General features: G+C 43.1%; 1 protein-coding gene across 6 annotated transcripts in view; it reads right to left on the bottom strand.

Moving 5' to 3' along the window:
• Positions 1-3,427: 3,427 nt before the first annotated feature.
• Positions 3,428-16,196, bottom strand: part of CTNNA1 (catenin alpha 1) — a 72,255-nt gene continuing 59,486 nt past the window's right edge. For 5 of the 6 annotated variants that reach the window (XM_083435300.1, XM_083435301.1, XM_083435298.1 and 2 more), the window contains exons 16-18: positions 12,539-12,644; positions 10,278-10,412; positions 3,428-4,774 (exon numbers count right to left, since the gene is read on the bottom strand). In XM_083435300.1, the coding sequence (XP_083291426.1) occupies positions 4,487-4,774; positions 10,278-10,412; positions 12,539-12,644 (529 nt within the window). In that variant the 3' untranslated portion in view covers positions 3,428-4,486. Of the gene's footprint in view, positions 4,775-10,277; positions 10,690-11,023; positions 12,645-16,196 lie in introns of all 6 variants that reach the window. The other variant, XR_014509974.1, reaches the window with a different exon arrangement.

The raw sequence follows: 16,196 nt of genomic DNA on the forward strand, positions 1-16,196 counted from the left end.
CTTTTTGCCCAAGTGCAATACTTTACATTTCTCCCTGTTAAAGTTCATCTTGTTTGTTTTGGCCCAGTTCTCTGATCTGCACTTGCCCCAGGATGATGTATTTGATGGTGTGTTATTTACTTTTTATCTATTTACTAGATGTGGATGCTTCAAGGACATTTTGATAATGTAATGATCCAACCAACCAACCAACCAACCAAGTACTAAGTTTTCTGCTTCTCACTTACAATTTTTAGCTTTTTATGTAACTTCTTTGAATGGTTGCTCTTAAGAACACCCCCTCCCCATAAAGTATAAAAACTGGCCTCTAAAAGGGACAAGCTCCCCTCCCCTTGTCATTAGGCACTGAAACTGCAGGATTTGTGCTGCATGGGAAAAACAAGATATAAATTCTCACTCTTTTCAATCCCACTGCTCACGCAAAGGGCTTTGCTGTCTCATCTGTCAAGGGCAGCTGGAGTGGAATCAAAACTGATTTGGATGGCTCCATGCTTTTGGCACCACCAAAACTTGTCATCTGTCTTCATATATGCATTGAACAGGTAGAGAAGCTAAAGGTGAATGCTTATCAAACTCCAGAGAGAATATATTTTTCTTTGAAAAGTGGTATTCATGGCTTCAGAAAGTTTTCCTGTAGAGATTTCTAGGTGTCGACTTATGAACTGTAACCGTCCTGGATGAGAGGCAGATTACAGAAAATCTAAGGAGTCTGAAGCTGCAGAAGGAGAAACTGAAGATAGGCAGTCTTATCTGAATACTACCGTATTTTTGGCTCCATAAGACGCACCGTTTTTAGAGGAGGAAAACAAGAAAAAAATATTCTGAACGAAACAGTGGATGTATGATTTTTGTGGTTCATGCTATGGCCACAGACATGTGATTTGATGGTGAGTTTGGGGTAGCCCAATGCAAAAATCCTGAGAATCCATGTGGATCCATGCTTTGTAACCACGTTTTTGCACCCCATGAAACAGTGGATGTGTGATTTTTTGGGTGCAGGCTATGGCCATGGACAGGCTATGTGATCTGATGGTGAATTTGGGGGGACCCAATGCAAAAATCCTGAGGATCCATATGCTTTTACCTCCCCCCTCCCAGGCAGCCTCCTTTATTGCTAGCGTCCCTTAACTCCCTATTGATTGCTTGCTGATCAGCTGCTCAGCGGCTTCGTTTCAACTCCCCCTTCCCTCTTGTTTGCCTTAGCGTCTTTTCCTTAGCTGGAACAGTTTTCTGCTCCTCCTTTTCTTCTAATTTCTCTCCTTATCACTTGTTTTAATATTCCTGTCTCCTCTCCTTACAAGTTCGCTGTCTTTACCTCCCCCCCTCCCCAGGCAGCCTCCTTTACCCGCAGCCTTATCTCCCTCCCAATCGCTTGCCACACCCCCTTCCCACTTTCAAAAAAGACGATCTGCTTTTTGCCCCATGGCAATTCAGCTCCAGGGACCACGCATTCACTCCATGATGCACAGACATTTCCCCTTACTTTTTAGGAGGAAAAAAGTGCGTCTTATGGGAAAATACGGTATATATCTGGTTTATTTGGTACCCTCCAGCATCTTTTGTCCCATGGTCTTAAGGTTTCCTAACAAGCTCCACAGGGCTTGGGGTATCTTTCTCATTAAAAGCTGGTTTTGTTTAATAAAGATTTTACAAACTCACCTACTTGGTCCACTGCAGTCCAAGTTATTGACATAAGACACTGTTCAAAGCTCCTGAACAGGGCAAGGAAGCTGTTCAATACCAGAACTTGTTTGACCAAGTTTTGGTAGGCTCTGACCTTCATTGTTAGCCTTTGGGGTATTTTGTTCAACACAGCTTAGCTGTAGTTAGTGTCTAGAAAAATGTCAAATTATGAAGGTCAGCTGAAAACCCACAGACTGCTTATGCACAGAACCTAATTTTATATTCCAAACCAGAGATTAAGAAGAAAAGGTGTGCTTTGTTTATAGCACAGTCAAGCTTTGTGAGCTGGACAGATCATGTGGCAGTTGCGATAAATGAGGAATAAATTCACACAAAGGTTACAGTGAGAGCACGTGAAGGCTAGGAAAGTTACCTCTAGGAGGGTCAGGTAGGCAACACTTCCAGGAGAGGAAATATGAAATGAATTCACCTCCAAGAAAATATGACCAAAAACAAAAGCAGGGCAAGACATCTCTTGGAGATAGTATTAAAAAAAGCAGTGTTATGGATGTAATGTAGGAATTTTAAACAACACAATCCATATGAAAAGGTTTATCTGCTAGGAGTTTACTTAAGTTATTATTTCCTCTGTCTTTCCGGACAGCATACAAGTGCAGTATTTTTGTTGCAATATTATTGGTGGTATATATAGTTTCTATCCCACTGTTTCCAGATTATTTCAACCCTGCTTTTTGTTTGTTGTGGTTATTGCTGACCTGAGATACTTCCCCTTATAGATGTACCTCTGTACAAACAATAACGCTTCATTTCAAAACCACATTTTACATTAAACTGGAATAAGTGGTAAACAGAGTCCTATTTCAAACTTGTAACTTTAATGGGCTCCATTCAATCCGAATGTCTCATCATACAGTGACCTTCCCCAATCATTGGGAAAGTTAATTACCAGCCTCTAAGAAGATTCTGGTGCCCTATCAGCCTGGAGGGGATGACACACTAAAATATATCTTGCCTTCATTTTAACCTCTCTGGGTGACTAGAAGGCTCTCTCGGACACCCAGCCGGTTCTTTTCACGTGTATAATAGAGCATGCCATTTTGATTCATTGGTTTTGCATCAGAATCCTCTAATAAACACTGTGGCTTTGCAACTTCTTGCTACCTCAATATCTTCCTATCTAACTGTGGGGGCAATACAACTACTGGGAGACATTTGGTATTAAAGTTTCTCTTATTTACTATGTATCTTAATTGTGTATGTTTGGTTTAAGGACTTATTAGCGGCATCTGCATCTCAGAGTAAGCCATAAGTTAAGGCATTTACCATGAAGTCAGAGTTGCGGTTGCTGCTCCCGCTAGCACTAGGGTTGGAGTAAAGTGAGAGCCACCTGTGCATTCATGGTAAACCCTCAACTATGGTTAAACTGGGGGGGTGTGAACTGAGTAGTTGCAAAGAGTCAAACTAAAGCACGAGCAGATAATCTTTGGAACAAGTGCTTCAATAACATGCCAAGAATTCAGCTGATTTAACTCTTGAGTACCTCCCCCCCACCCAGCACACGGTATGAGTCACAATAAGAGCATAGTAATTTTGCCCATGGTGCAATGAAACTATAGCAGACCCTCCATTATGTACATTTTAACTAATGTGAACAAGTGATTCATGTGTTAGTCACCAATGACTAGCCCTTTAAATTGCCACTAATTAGTTGCATAGCCCAGCCACTTCATTACGGAATTAGGAGTGTTTTATGAACTGCAAAGAAAGCTCTGACCCTTACAACTGGTTTTTATACTGGACTTTATTGGAAAAGGTATAAAAACAGAAATCCATAAAAATTTTAAAGAGCAAAATTATACCATGAGGCTCCCAGTATGACAAACAATGCCTGAATCGCAGTCTGCATGCAATGCTATTTGCTAGGTTTTTAAAAAGCCCAGGGCAGGATGCACAGCAATTATGAGAAGAACACAATGATAGATTTGCATTTGAATGCCGAGGGAAACATGCAACATTTACAACAGTGGCTGGAACAAGCCACTTATTAGAGTCCCCTCCAGCAAAGTACATCAGTTATGTGTAAGTAAGGCTTAACGTTTTCACCATCTTAAGAAAAAGTATTTAAAGTTTTCCTTGTGATGCACTTCGCATTACACACTAAGTAAACTTTCGCTCCCCTATGGGCTCTGATGGAAGTCTTCACAAGATGCACACGCTGAAAGGTAGCCTTCAACCCAGCAATTCAGAACAAATGAATCAAAGTGTTCCGTTTCATATAAAGGAGTCAAAACCTGCTTAAATTAGAAAAGAATGCTATAGTATATTACTTTTTCAAAATCATTTTCTACGGTTGTCTTAGTGTTTTAAGCAGCAACTAGCGTTTTCCATTTTATCAATTATTTCAACATACCAAACTTATACTCTCTATCCACCCAAAGCATAATATAAATTTGATAAAAGTACAGGTTCCATTCTACTTCCAAGTTGAGAAGGCTCACATTTCTTCTAAAGGAATTACATGATCCAGCTATGTGAAGGATTAATGTTACAGTAAATTCAACTTTGGTTACAGAATAGATTTAAAAGCAGGATTTATTATTTAAAAAAGCTAGGGGGGGGAAATGCCACAGAATTCTAAACAGCATTTTCATACTAAAATTAACCATGTTCTCAGATTTAAAGATGTATTTTCATGCTTCATATATCTTGCTTACCTCCTTTTAGTCTAAGTGATTTTATCAAAAAATATTGTGTAAATGAATTCTAACATAATCCATAGAATATTTGGGGGGAGGGGAAATCTGATAGTAGGAATGCAATCCAGAAATACTACTCCCTCTGTTTAAATGCTCTCCATTGCCTTGAATTCGCTGAGCGCTTGCACTGGGTTGACGTGCTTTTTCTGGGAGGCGCGCTTGATTTTGGTCTGCGTTTCGTCCTGTTTCTCTCGCTTGACGAGTGGTTTCTTCTCTGGGGCTTTCATTTTCCAGGACACGGCTGGCAGGTTCAGAGAAGCCATCCCTTGAGACTTCTGGTATTTTGTGGACGCCACGTAGGAGGCCTTCACTGTTTGCACCACAGCATTCATCAGGTTCTTGGCAGCTTGAATCAGCGACATGGCACTGTCCACCTAAAAGCAGGTCAGCAAGAAAGTCCCTTTAGTTTCAGATAGTGCTCATTGTGCAGCATTTTAGGAAAGGCAGAACGGAAGGTGCTTCAAATAACCATTTAAATTGTCTCTTTACATACGTTAGATTCCTTTACCATAGAGGTTTCCTGTTGAAACTGAGCATGGTGCTTGCTTTAGAAGAATTGGAGGAGAATAAAGAAGGAGAGTGGGGATGCGGGTGGTGCTGTGGGTTAAACCACAGAGCCTAGGACTTGCCGATCAGAAGGTCGGCGGTTCGAATCCCTGCGACGGGGTGAGCTCCCGTTACGCGGTCCCTGCTCCTGCCAACCTAGCAGTTGGAAAGCACGTCAAAGTGCAAGTAGATAAATAGGTACCGCCCTGGCGGGAAGGTATAAACAGTGTTTCCATGCGCTGCTCTGGTTTGCCAGAAGCGGTTTAGTCATGCTGGCCACATGACCCGGAAGCTGTACGCTGGCTCCCTCGGCCAATAAAGTGAGATGAGCACCGCAACCCCAGAGTCGGCCACGACTGGACCTAATGGTCAGGGGTCCCTTTATCTTTAAAGAAGGAAAGCAGTGGGCAGGATTCAAAGGGCAAAAATGTCAGAATCGGAACCCTGCATCCAATCAGACTACTTTTGGAAGTCCCCTTAATTTTCAAAAGAGGTTTTCTATCTGGCATTGGGCGGGTGGAGGTGGAGACAAGGGCTGCTATCCAAGGAACGCATGTCCATAGCTCTTGAATAATATGAACTCAATCACTGCATACAGCCAGTCAAGATTCCCCAGTCATCTGACGGCTGGATACACAATCATGAAACACAGATCCTCATCACTTTCAAAACAGAAGCACTCTTGTAAGATTAAAGCGCGCCCTGATTGCTGGCATGGCATGAAGTATTAAAAGTCTTCATGCTAAATTGAAATAACTTCAGTATTCTGCTTTTGCCTGCGTAGGTTTAAGGAATTCTTCCTTACACGCCAAGCTTCTGGGTGAAAACCTTGTGTTTTCATATGCAGTTAAACAAAGGAAGAGGAGCACATATTTTTTTTTTTAAATTATCAACACATACATGCCTTAGCGCTGCAGACATACCGGTAGTCTTGGACTATCCAAGGAGTCTTCAGCACTTCACTAAAAAAACCATGGAGTGTTTCTTTTAACAGGACCGTTGGGCAAAAGTACAGTACTTTGAGAGAAAAAGCAGTTAGGAAGGGATTTCCAAAGGTATGGCAGTGTTTTGGCCTGTTGCAGCAAAAACCGTCACTGGCATTTCAAAAAAAATAACATTTATCAGGACGTAAGCTTCTGTAGACTAGACTAGAAGAGCAGGAGGGTGTGGCTGGCTCAGTATAAATGATGCTCATGCTAACAGGTCACCTGAAAACTTGTCTCATGTGGTAACTGCTACCTGCTCTGAGCCCATCGGCTATAAATCAAATTTTGTAGCAGCAACAGAGGAGGGCAAGATCTCGTTCCACTCCACCTCTCTGGAAATTGATTTGTTGACATATCAGTGAACCTGGAGCTATTGTTCCACAGAGCTTCTTCTCTGTTCTGTCTCTGCTTATACTATATGGTCTAGACTAGAGGTTTTCAACTGTTGATTCCATGGCTCCCTTGACCATTCTTTCTGCGGCATCCCTGTGGGGCTCAGGAGTCCAGTTATGTCACCCCTTGCCTGCAGAGGTGGTAGCCTCCCACTCTTTTTCAAACACCCTCCCTTGTGGAGTGTTTCCTCTGCCTCCTCTCCCCTCTCCTTGGGAGTCCTCCAGGCAGCCGCTGCTGCCGCCTGTGGCCTCGCTGCTGCTGCTCCAAAGAGAGCTGCTTCCTCACACTAGTACTTGCCTGTCCATTCCCAACAGCAAGGGCTGGTGGACTGGCTGGCTGGACTCCCTGGCCTGCTCACTCTTGAGGCTGCCTCAGCTCCTGGCAACCAGCCCCCCCTGACCAGCCCCAGAGGCACTATTCTCCTAGTGAGCTTGTAGTCAGGGCTGCTGCAACCAACAGCTTGGCAAGCTGTTGGGGGGCAGAGACATAAGAGAGCATCAGAGAAGAGAGGGAAGGAAAGAGGGACAGAGGCCAGTGTTGCCTGCGGCACCCCTGACCATCATTCAAGGCACCCTAGGGTGCCATGGCCAACTCGTTGAAAACCACTGGTCTAGACTGTGAAGGTTATTCTGCTACTGCTAGCAGCTGCCTATGTATTTTGAGACAGGGCTTTCAGTTGGAGGGCTCCATGCCTATCCAAATGAGGAACATGCAGAATGAGATGGACAGTAAGGAAAATTTAACTAAGCCAAGGTGAAGGGGGGAAAAACAACCTGTGGAGAATTTTTGAAATATGAAACCACACCAATGAAGGATAAGCCAGCTCTTGCATATGTCAATTTGGATTGTGATATCTACTCTACTAGGTCAAGATATTTTAACAAACCGGTAAAATATGGAATCGTAAGCACACAATTGAACTGCGCAATTTCTGCCAGCATTCTGTTGTGTCCCATCACTTTTTGTCAATAGCTGATGTGTCCACTGTGAAGCACTGCATAGTGACCACTATCTGCTGGCATTGAAATGTATCATATTAACATCGGTGAAGGATCACATCACTGCACTGTCAAAAAGGACATGCAGATTGACAGAAGGTGGCAACAGGTAGGGTGGCACAGATTGTTTGAATTCAGAATTTAAAGACTCTATGAGGGAAGCTGCAAAAAGATTAACTGCTTGGCATATTTTGAGGGACCTTTAACTGATTTAGGCCTCTTAATTAACAGATCAAGACTGCCTTTTCATTTTTATGATTTCTACAGCAGCACAGATAATGTAGACATTTACAAAGAGAATCTGGGTTAGGATCCATTGCAGCCATTTCTCAGATTCTGCATATCAGTGGAGAATAACCATTCCTGTATGCCCTGCATTTAACAAAATCCTTCTGACCAAGAACAGCATAAACAAGTGACATGGGATTGCTGACTCCTTTTGCCGATTTTAACTTTTATTTTTTATTTCCCAGATTCCAAAATGTTGTGTTTATACATCACAAACAAACACTTAATGGGAAGGCAAGTGCTGTAACAAACTAGGTCATTGTTCAACTGGCTGATAGGGAAAGGGATACCTACACGGTGTATGCACTTTTCTTTTTCAGTGTGTATTAAACTACATTCTACCGAGTCTAGCTTGGAGACAGACAATTATTTATGGCAGAAGACCATGTAAGTCACACAGGCATTTTATAGTCTCAGTAAAACCCCAGGGAACATGTTAGCGGGCTGTCGGGGTAACAGCTATGTCTTTCTCCCATGCCGAGAGCCTGGCCAAAGAGTGCCCTCAGATGCAGAATACCACAGCAATACATGTTGTGTTTTCTGCAGCGCTCATCCACTATTCCCCTGGTTGTGACAGATCTGCTAGGAGCCTATTGCTACACCAAATGTACTCTGCGTGAAGGTGCTGCTGCCAACACTACTATATGTTTCTGCTTTAGTTTGCCATTATTCTCAAAGGCGGAATTCGCTTGTTTTCTTCTTCTTCAAGCAAGATTTAGGATCTGAACCTTTCATTTCTCCCATATCTTATAGTGTGAATTCCCTTCTGCGAAAGTAATTGCCTAAACACAATGTGTAGCTAAGAACAAGCCTTTTGAGGATCAGAAAAAAGAAGTTGAGAATGTACTAGTTTTGTGGAGCAGTAAGAACCATGTTCCGACCACCACTAAGGTATCTCTATCACAATCACTGTTTATTTTGAGGGACCTTTAACTGATTTGAGAGCCAGTGTGGTGTAGTGGTTAAGAGCGGTAGTCTCATAATCTGGGGAACCGGGTTCGCGTCTCCACTCCTCCACATGCAGCTGCTGGGTGACCTTGGGCCAGTCACACTTCTTTGAAGTCTCTCAGCCCCACTCACCTCACAGAGTGTTTGTTGTGGGGAGGAAGGGAAAGGAGAATGTTAGCCGCTTTGAGACTCCTTAAAGGGAGTGAAAGGCGGGATATCAAATCCAAACTCCTCTTCTTCTTCTTCTAATGCATAATTTTTTTATGGATAAATGGGGAGCCTTGATACAGTGGGATAGCATTCTTGTGCTGGAAAAACTTACTCCTTAAATGTAAACCCTTGAAGATGTCAGCATAGTACTGGACAGGGGAATTGCACTGCTGTAGGGGAGAATGAAGTCTTACATTTGGGTAGAAACATTTGTACTTCAGTGCAAGCACACAACCACAAACGCACTCGCCCAATGAATTTTTTTTCAAAACTGCTCCAGTTTTGCAGAGTGAAGGGGGAAGTGGAAGAGACTACAGTGCGTATAGCAAAAGTGTGAGAAAATGCTGATAGTGATTTAGCACCATCAATATACAAAGTGCTTTACAGCATAATACAGGAGTATGCAACCTAAGGCCCGGGGGCCGGATGCGGCCCAATTGCCTTCTCAATCTGGCCCACGGACGGTCCGGGAATCAGCATGTTTTTACATCACTAGCATGTGTCCTTTTATTTAAAATGCATCTCTGGGTTATTTGTGGGGCACAGGAATTCGTTCATTTTCCTCCTTCAAAATATAGACTGGCCCACCACATGGTCTGAGAGACGGTGGACTGGCCCACGGCTAAAAAAATATGCTGACCCCTGGCGTAATATAGACCTACGGGGAGGAGAAAAAGACTCTCACTACTGCCTGAAGAAGTTTCCAATGGTGGCAATAAGATAAAAGGGGAAGGTAAGATGGGATGAAAATGATGTGCGCACAGCTAGGCTGGGGGCCAAAGGGTTAAAACTACAGGTTTCCAAGGGAAAGAGAGCATTGCTTGGTTATTCTGCTAGGAAGTTCCAGGGCCAGAAAAAGAAATAAGTGGGGGAGCCTGAAAGCAGAAGTCCCAAGTGGCTGACTGGTAGACTGGGAGGAGCACAAGGCACAAGCAGAAACAATAGACTGGGACAGGTTTGTGGAGAGGTTTAAAGACAAGCAGTTTGATGTAAAAAGTGATGAGAAACAAGCATACATGATGGCAGGAAAGAATGACTTGGAATTGGTAGTTTGGAAAGAAGTAAAAGGATTTGATCTAGATTCTAAGATGCTTTCAGAAAATAAACCATTATTCAGAATGCAGCTGTGGAATGGTCTCAGCTCTGGATAGCTGCAGAACAAAGTTTAGATGTAGCCTGTATCTTACAGGAATGAAAGTAAATTTACTCTCTGAATGAAAAGTATAGCACAACTGTGAAAAATTGCACAATACTTTGCGTATCTAGCATGGCCTCTGACTTACCAGAAATACCTAAGTATGTAAGGATCATCAGAAACAATTGTAATGAGTTTTTGAGCAAAACCAAGATGCTCCAGGAATCTTTCCAAAAGGAGATTTATATATTCAGAGACAAAATGAAGACACACAAAGTTTGTTCAGAATCCTAAAAAAATTAACATAAATGAAGTTTGTACAACTGTTGGTGTAGAAGGAAGCCAAAACCGAAGTGTTCAGAAATTTACATACCCCAGACACAACGAGTTCGCCTCCCAGGTTTTGAACTTCTGCCTTCACTTTGCTGCAGATGTTTAGCTGGTGGCAGTATAAAGCAATACGTTGCAGATAGGCTAGCAAATCCTGTTTGCAAGCAGAATCTGGGCACTGAGGACAGAAATAAAATTGGTATTTAGTTCTGAGACATTAGAACTGATCAGTGTACCACATATCAATAGTGTTTCCAGTCCCTCAATGAACATATAGGCTACCCTAAATATCAAAGTTAGGCAAAAAGCTGATGTTGTGGAATACCTCTTGCACAAAGACTGATAATATCAACGGCCACCAGGTCAGTCATCACCTTGTAAAAAAGGTTTGGCAAAATGCCTGTCTATATACGCTGATTGATCTATAAACAGTAATAATACAGGTACAGTGGTGCCTCGCAAGATGAAAAGAATCCGTTCCGTGAGTCTCTTCGTCTAGCGGTTTTTTCATCTTGCGAAGCAAGCCCATTAGCGGATTAGCGCTATTAGCGGTTTAGCGGCTATTAAAGGCTTAAGGGATTAGCGGATTAGCTGCTAAAAGGCTATTAGCAGCTTAGTGCCTTAGAAAAAGGGGGTAGGGAGCGAAAAAAAATCGCAAGAATCGCAAGACATTTTCGTCTTGCAAAGCAAGCCCATAGGGAAATTCGTCCTGCGAAGCGCATTGAAAAACGGAAAACCCTTTCGTCTAGCGGGTTTTCCGTCTTGCGAGGCATTCGTCTTGCGGGGCACCACAAGCCTAATTGAGGCTTCTCTCTTTTGAAATGTATTATGCTTTTGTTTTAAAACAAAAAACTTAAGGTGGCAGCATACATGGTTTAATGGCAGAAAAACTTCGAAGCGGTTTATAGTTCCTCTCATTTTATCACAAGTCTGCGAAGAATTTATCCTGTGAGCTTCATGGCTGAGCAGGAATTGAACTCAGGTTTCCAGCCTCAGCCCATTACACCAAGCACTAAGAATTTCCCCACACAGTATAAATATCACCCATGGATCCCATAGCCTAATATGTAACAAAAGATTTTTGCTTCTAATTTTAAATAAATAGTGTATCTATTTAGTGAATGCACATTTAGGCTTTCTACGCTGCATAGTGGAAAATCGAAAGTGAATGGCTGAGAATCAAATGTTTCATTATTATCACGTATATTGTTCACTTCGTTTGCAAAAGTAGATACTTTGAATAATTGCTTGTTGAGAGCAATTGCACGAGCTATTCATTGCCTTTTAATCTATAATGGCAACATCCTGAACTTGCACCTGTAAGGCATTAAAATGCTTTAAATTGTGCTAGTTTGCACAGAAGGTCAGATTTTCCTGCTTTAACTAATCTGGCTGCAAAATATATGTCTTCACTTTTGAGAATTCCAAAATATATACACTGCGAAGTGAATTAAAAAAAAAAAGGCAGAATGAATTAAGTTAACAATGGGATGCAATACTGAATGAATGAAGTTCTCACAATGCGTGAAAATTCATCTAAATGGTGAGAAAAAGTACTTTGTAACTGCAAATGGGAAAAGCTATTATTGCTTTCAGTCCTACAGTTTGAGATAGATGCAAGTTCCAAAATACTGATCTCTCTGCTGGTGGCATGCAAGACAAGGGCAATGTAGTAATTCCACTGCATTCTAGAAGCGCATATGGTTAAGTGCTGTGTGACCGCTTGCCTTCAGGCTCCTTATCTTCCATAAGGTCAGACCGTGCCAAGCCAGAGCAATTTGCAGAACTTCACAATGAATGTGTGTCTCAAATATGAAATTGTACAACTGGAGGTATAATGCAAGTGTTCAGAGAGTAATTATTCAAAAACAAAGTTGAAAGGTTACAACTTAACCTGCATTTACTAATGCTGGGAATACACAGTGAGGCAGTTCTTTCAAGGTTGTGTTTTTTTTTTTTGTGGTTTTTTTTTGAGTAAGGTGTCCAAGCATCCACAAGGATTGAGTAGTTGCAGAGCAATGTATGGGGGGGGGGGGACGAGCGGTGGAAAGTAACAGCTTTCTTTGGAGAACTCTACGCTCAATGATAATTTTTGAAGTGAACACCAAGCTTCCCCAAAACTCAGGGCAAACTAGCGATCCAGCTACAAATAAAAAAGCTGAAGTGGAGGAGAACAAAGAATCAATAATTTGAGTCAGAAGACACCATAAAACAAGCTGCTAGCTCCAGGACTCTTGTACTCGTGAACCTAAAACCAATGTTTAAATTAAACTAGAAGCTTGTGAAAAATCAGTTCCAACTCACATGATCAGCAATTGTCCGTCCTAACTTGTCCATTCTTGACCCAGCTTCTGCAATTTTCTTTGCTGCACTAATCACATCAGATGTATTTTTCAGTGGCCCTTTCCCTCTGCAAAAAAAAAAAGAGAGCACAGCATTTGCCCATTAGAATCAGGAACACAAATCAAGGACATCTTTGTTTCTCAATTCTCTCCAGCTGTACAAGAATGGCTACAACTAGGCTGCCCTAACGTGGCACTAAAGCACACTGTAAAAAATTGCTTCATATTATTAATGTACAGTATGTTTCAGATCTAAAAAGGTAAAACTTGTGAACCAGGTTCTTCACATAGTTCTGTATCATACTACATATTGGAAGGAACCAAAGAATTGTGCAGGTAGATCGGAGTATCTGAGGAGACTGCATTTACATTTCTTGAACACAGACCCCGCCACTTTCACAAAAAGAGGATCTTTTACAGGTTGGTGGGATCATATGTATGTATGCGTATATATACAAACCTATCTAAATCTCTGCAAACAAACAAACAAACAAACAAACAAACAAGGCAGGCCCAAACTCTTGGACATTCCTATACACTTTGGAACACAGTCATTAACCTATAATAAAAATAAACCAAAAGTCAACTAATTTCAAATGTCAGATAATTAAATTATTGCAATATGCAAACAAACAAACAAACAAACAAACACCCTTCTCTGCTTAATATTTAAGTACTATGAAACCTTATTTATTGTACTCTATTTTAAAATAAATATCATTTTGGCCCAGTTTTTCAGAATACAGATCACAAATTGAACACAATTTCTATGCAGTTTCCTGGAATCTCCATGTATGCATCACAGATAATCAATGTAGGAAGTTACATTTTACCGTATTTTTCGCTCCATAGGACGCACTTTTTTACTCTTAAAAAGTAAGGGAAAATGTCTGTGCGTCCTATGGAGCGAATGTGTGGTCCCTGGAGCGAAATTTCCCGAGTGTGGCACACTCTTGGACTGCTCTTTGGTGGTGGTGGTGGAGCCGGGCGCCTCTGCCGGCAACCTCGGCTTCTCCCTGCAGTCCCGGGAAGCTTCGGAGCAACGGGAGGGCTGTGCGCCCATCCCCCGTGCTCCTGGGCTGCTGAATGGGGCAGTGGGGAAAGCCGCGCGCCTCTGCCGGCAGCCTCGCCTTCCCCCTGCAGTCCCAGGAAGCTTTGGAGCAAGGGGAGGGCTGTGCACCCATCCCCCGCGCTCCTGGGCTGCTGAATGGGGCAGTGGGGAAAGCTGCGCGCCTCTGCCGGCAGCCTCGACTTCCCCCTGCAGTCCCAGGAAGCTTTGGAGCAACGGGAGGGCTGTGCGCCCATCCCCCGCGCTCCTGGGCTGCTGCATGGGGGTGGGGGGGGTGCTGCTCTGCCAGCAGCCTGCGTTTCCCCCTCAAGCTTTGGAGCAGCAGGCAGCCTGCCCCACATTCCTGGGCTGCTGAATGGGGATGGGGGGTGCTCTCTGCCAGCAGCCTGCCCTTTCCCCTTAAGGTTTGCAGCAGCAGGCAGCCTGCCCCACGTTCCTGTGCTGCTGAATGGGGATGGGGGGTGCTCTCTCCCAGCAGCCTGCCCTTTCCCCTTAAGGTTTGCAGCAGCAGGCAGCCTGCCCCACGTTCCTGGGCTGCTGAATGGAGATGGGGGGTGCTCTCTGCCAGCAGCCTGCCCTTTCCCCTTAAGGTTTGCAGCAGCAGGCAGCCTGCCCCACGTTCCTGGGCTGCTGAATGGGGATGGGGGGTGCTCTCTGCCAGCAGCCTGCCCTTTCCCCTTAAGGTTTGCAGCAGCAGGCAGCCTGCCCCACGTTCCTGGGCTGCTGAATGGAGATGGGGGGTGCTCTCTGCCAGCAGCCTGCCCTTTCCCCTTAAGGTTTGCAGCAGCAGGCAGCCTGCCCCACGTTCCTGGGCTGCTGAATGGGGATGGGGGGTGCTCTCTGCCAGCAGCCTGCCTTTCCCCCTCAAGCTTTGGAGAAGTGGGCAGGCTGTTCGCTGAGAGAGGGGAGGAAGAGGATGGAGAGGAGGGGGACAAAGAAGCTGGGTGAAGGGAGAGGTGTGAGTGGAGAGTCATGGTAGAGGGCAAAGGAGAGGGAGCAGTGAAGGGAAGAAATTGCAGACGAGTTTGGGTGAAAGGGATGGAGAGGAGGAGGCTGGAAAAGGGGACTGTGCTGCTTGGGGAGGGGGAGAAAAAAGTGGGGAGAAGGAAAGCCTCCCAAGCCTGCCGCTGAGAAGCTCTGCTCAGCTGTTTCTTGACTGTAATTCAAGTAAAGGGAATGTTTGAGAGCAGCAGGCAGGCTGTTCGCTGAGAGAGGGGAGGAAGAGGATTGAGAGGAAAAAATGTGGCATTAGCAATGCTTTGGATGGAAACGAAGATGGTATTTTACATGAAGATAGCGAAGAAAGTGGTGTCAGTGATTGTGAGCAACTGAGCTTCATAAATTCTGACTCTAGCAGTGATGAGTTCTTGGGGTTCACAGAAGACTAGAAGAGTACTCAAACCTTAGTCTCTCTTCATTTGTTAATGACAGTGATGATGTTTCTTAATGCCATTGTTGACTGCTGTTCACTTAACATTGCTGTAATATGATTCTGATATACTGGTTGTTTACAGTAGTTTATACAACATTTGATTCAGAATATTTTTTCCTTGTTTTCCTCCTCTAAAAACTAGGTGCGCCCTATGGTCGGGTGCGTCCTATAGAGCGAAAAATACGGTAATCTTCACAAAATGTGGGATTTCCAAAATAATTTTGAAATTATGTTCAGCAATGCATGTGCTGGAGAGAGCTTAGTTATTCAGACATTTATTATTTATTTCTACAATTTATACGACACCCTACAGCAGAAGTTCTCTGGATAGCTTGCCAGAATCAAAGAGAATAAAATGAAACATAGCCAATGAAAACCAGAAAGACTACATTAAAACAGAGTAGAGACTTTGCAGCACTAAAATTCTAAAGAGGACAGAGGGGGGAAATTCCACACAGCTGAGGCAGTATCAAACCCATATTATAGTTTAAAAGGCCAGGGGCAATAAAAAGGTATCCATAAGGTTAGAATGTGTTAGGATAATTATAGGACAGATAACAGAGGAAAATGGAAAGGAATTGCTGAAACATTTGACAGAAGTGGAATACAAAAAGGGAGGTGTGAGGAGGTCAGTGAAATAAGTGAATGAAAGATAAGATATTGAAATTGTTTGAGTGTTTTAAATTGTTTTTGTTTGGTTTTGTTAGTTTAATGTGTTTAGTGTTATGTAGTGTCTTTATATTGTATTGTATTGTTCTTTTTTCTGTTTTTATTTGGTTTTGTAGTGTTTAAATTGTTCAAAAAGCAATAAACATTATTTAAAAAAACAACAACAATAAAAAGGTACCCAGCTGCTACTGAAAGGACAAATAACGGAAAGGCCCTCTCAAAGCCACATGGCATTCCCCAGTTGTAGAGGACACTTAGAGAAGGGCCATGGATAGTGATTTCAAAGTGTAGGGAAAAGGTAATCTTCCAGATACTGAGGTCTCAAGCCAAGAAGGATTTTAAAGGTCAAAACCAGTTCTTTGAATTGGGCACAAAATGAGGAACATGTCAGGGGAAACGACAAGGTACAAGCATATTATATTCCGAATACCCAGTTCCAGTGTGTATTAT

This window comes from Podarcis tiliguerta (genome assembly GCF_965153285.1).
Source record: "Podarcis tiliguerta genome assembly, chromosome: 3".
Lineage (NCBI taxonomy): Eukaryota > Metazoa > Chordata > Lepidosauria > Squamata > Lacertidae > Podarcis > Podarcis tiliguerta.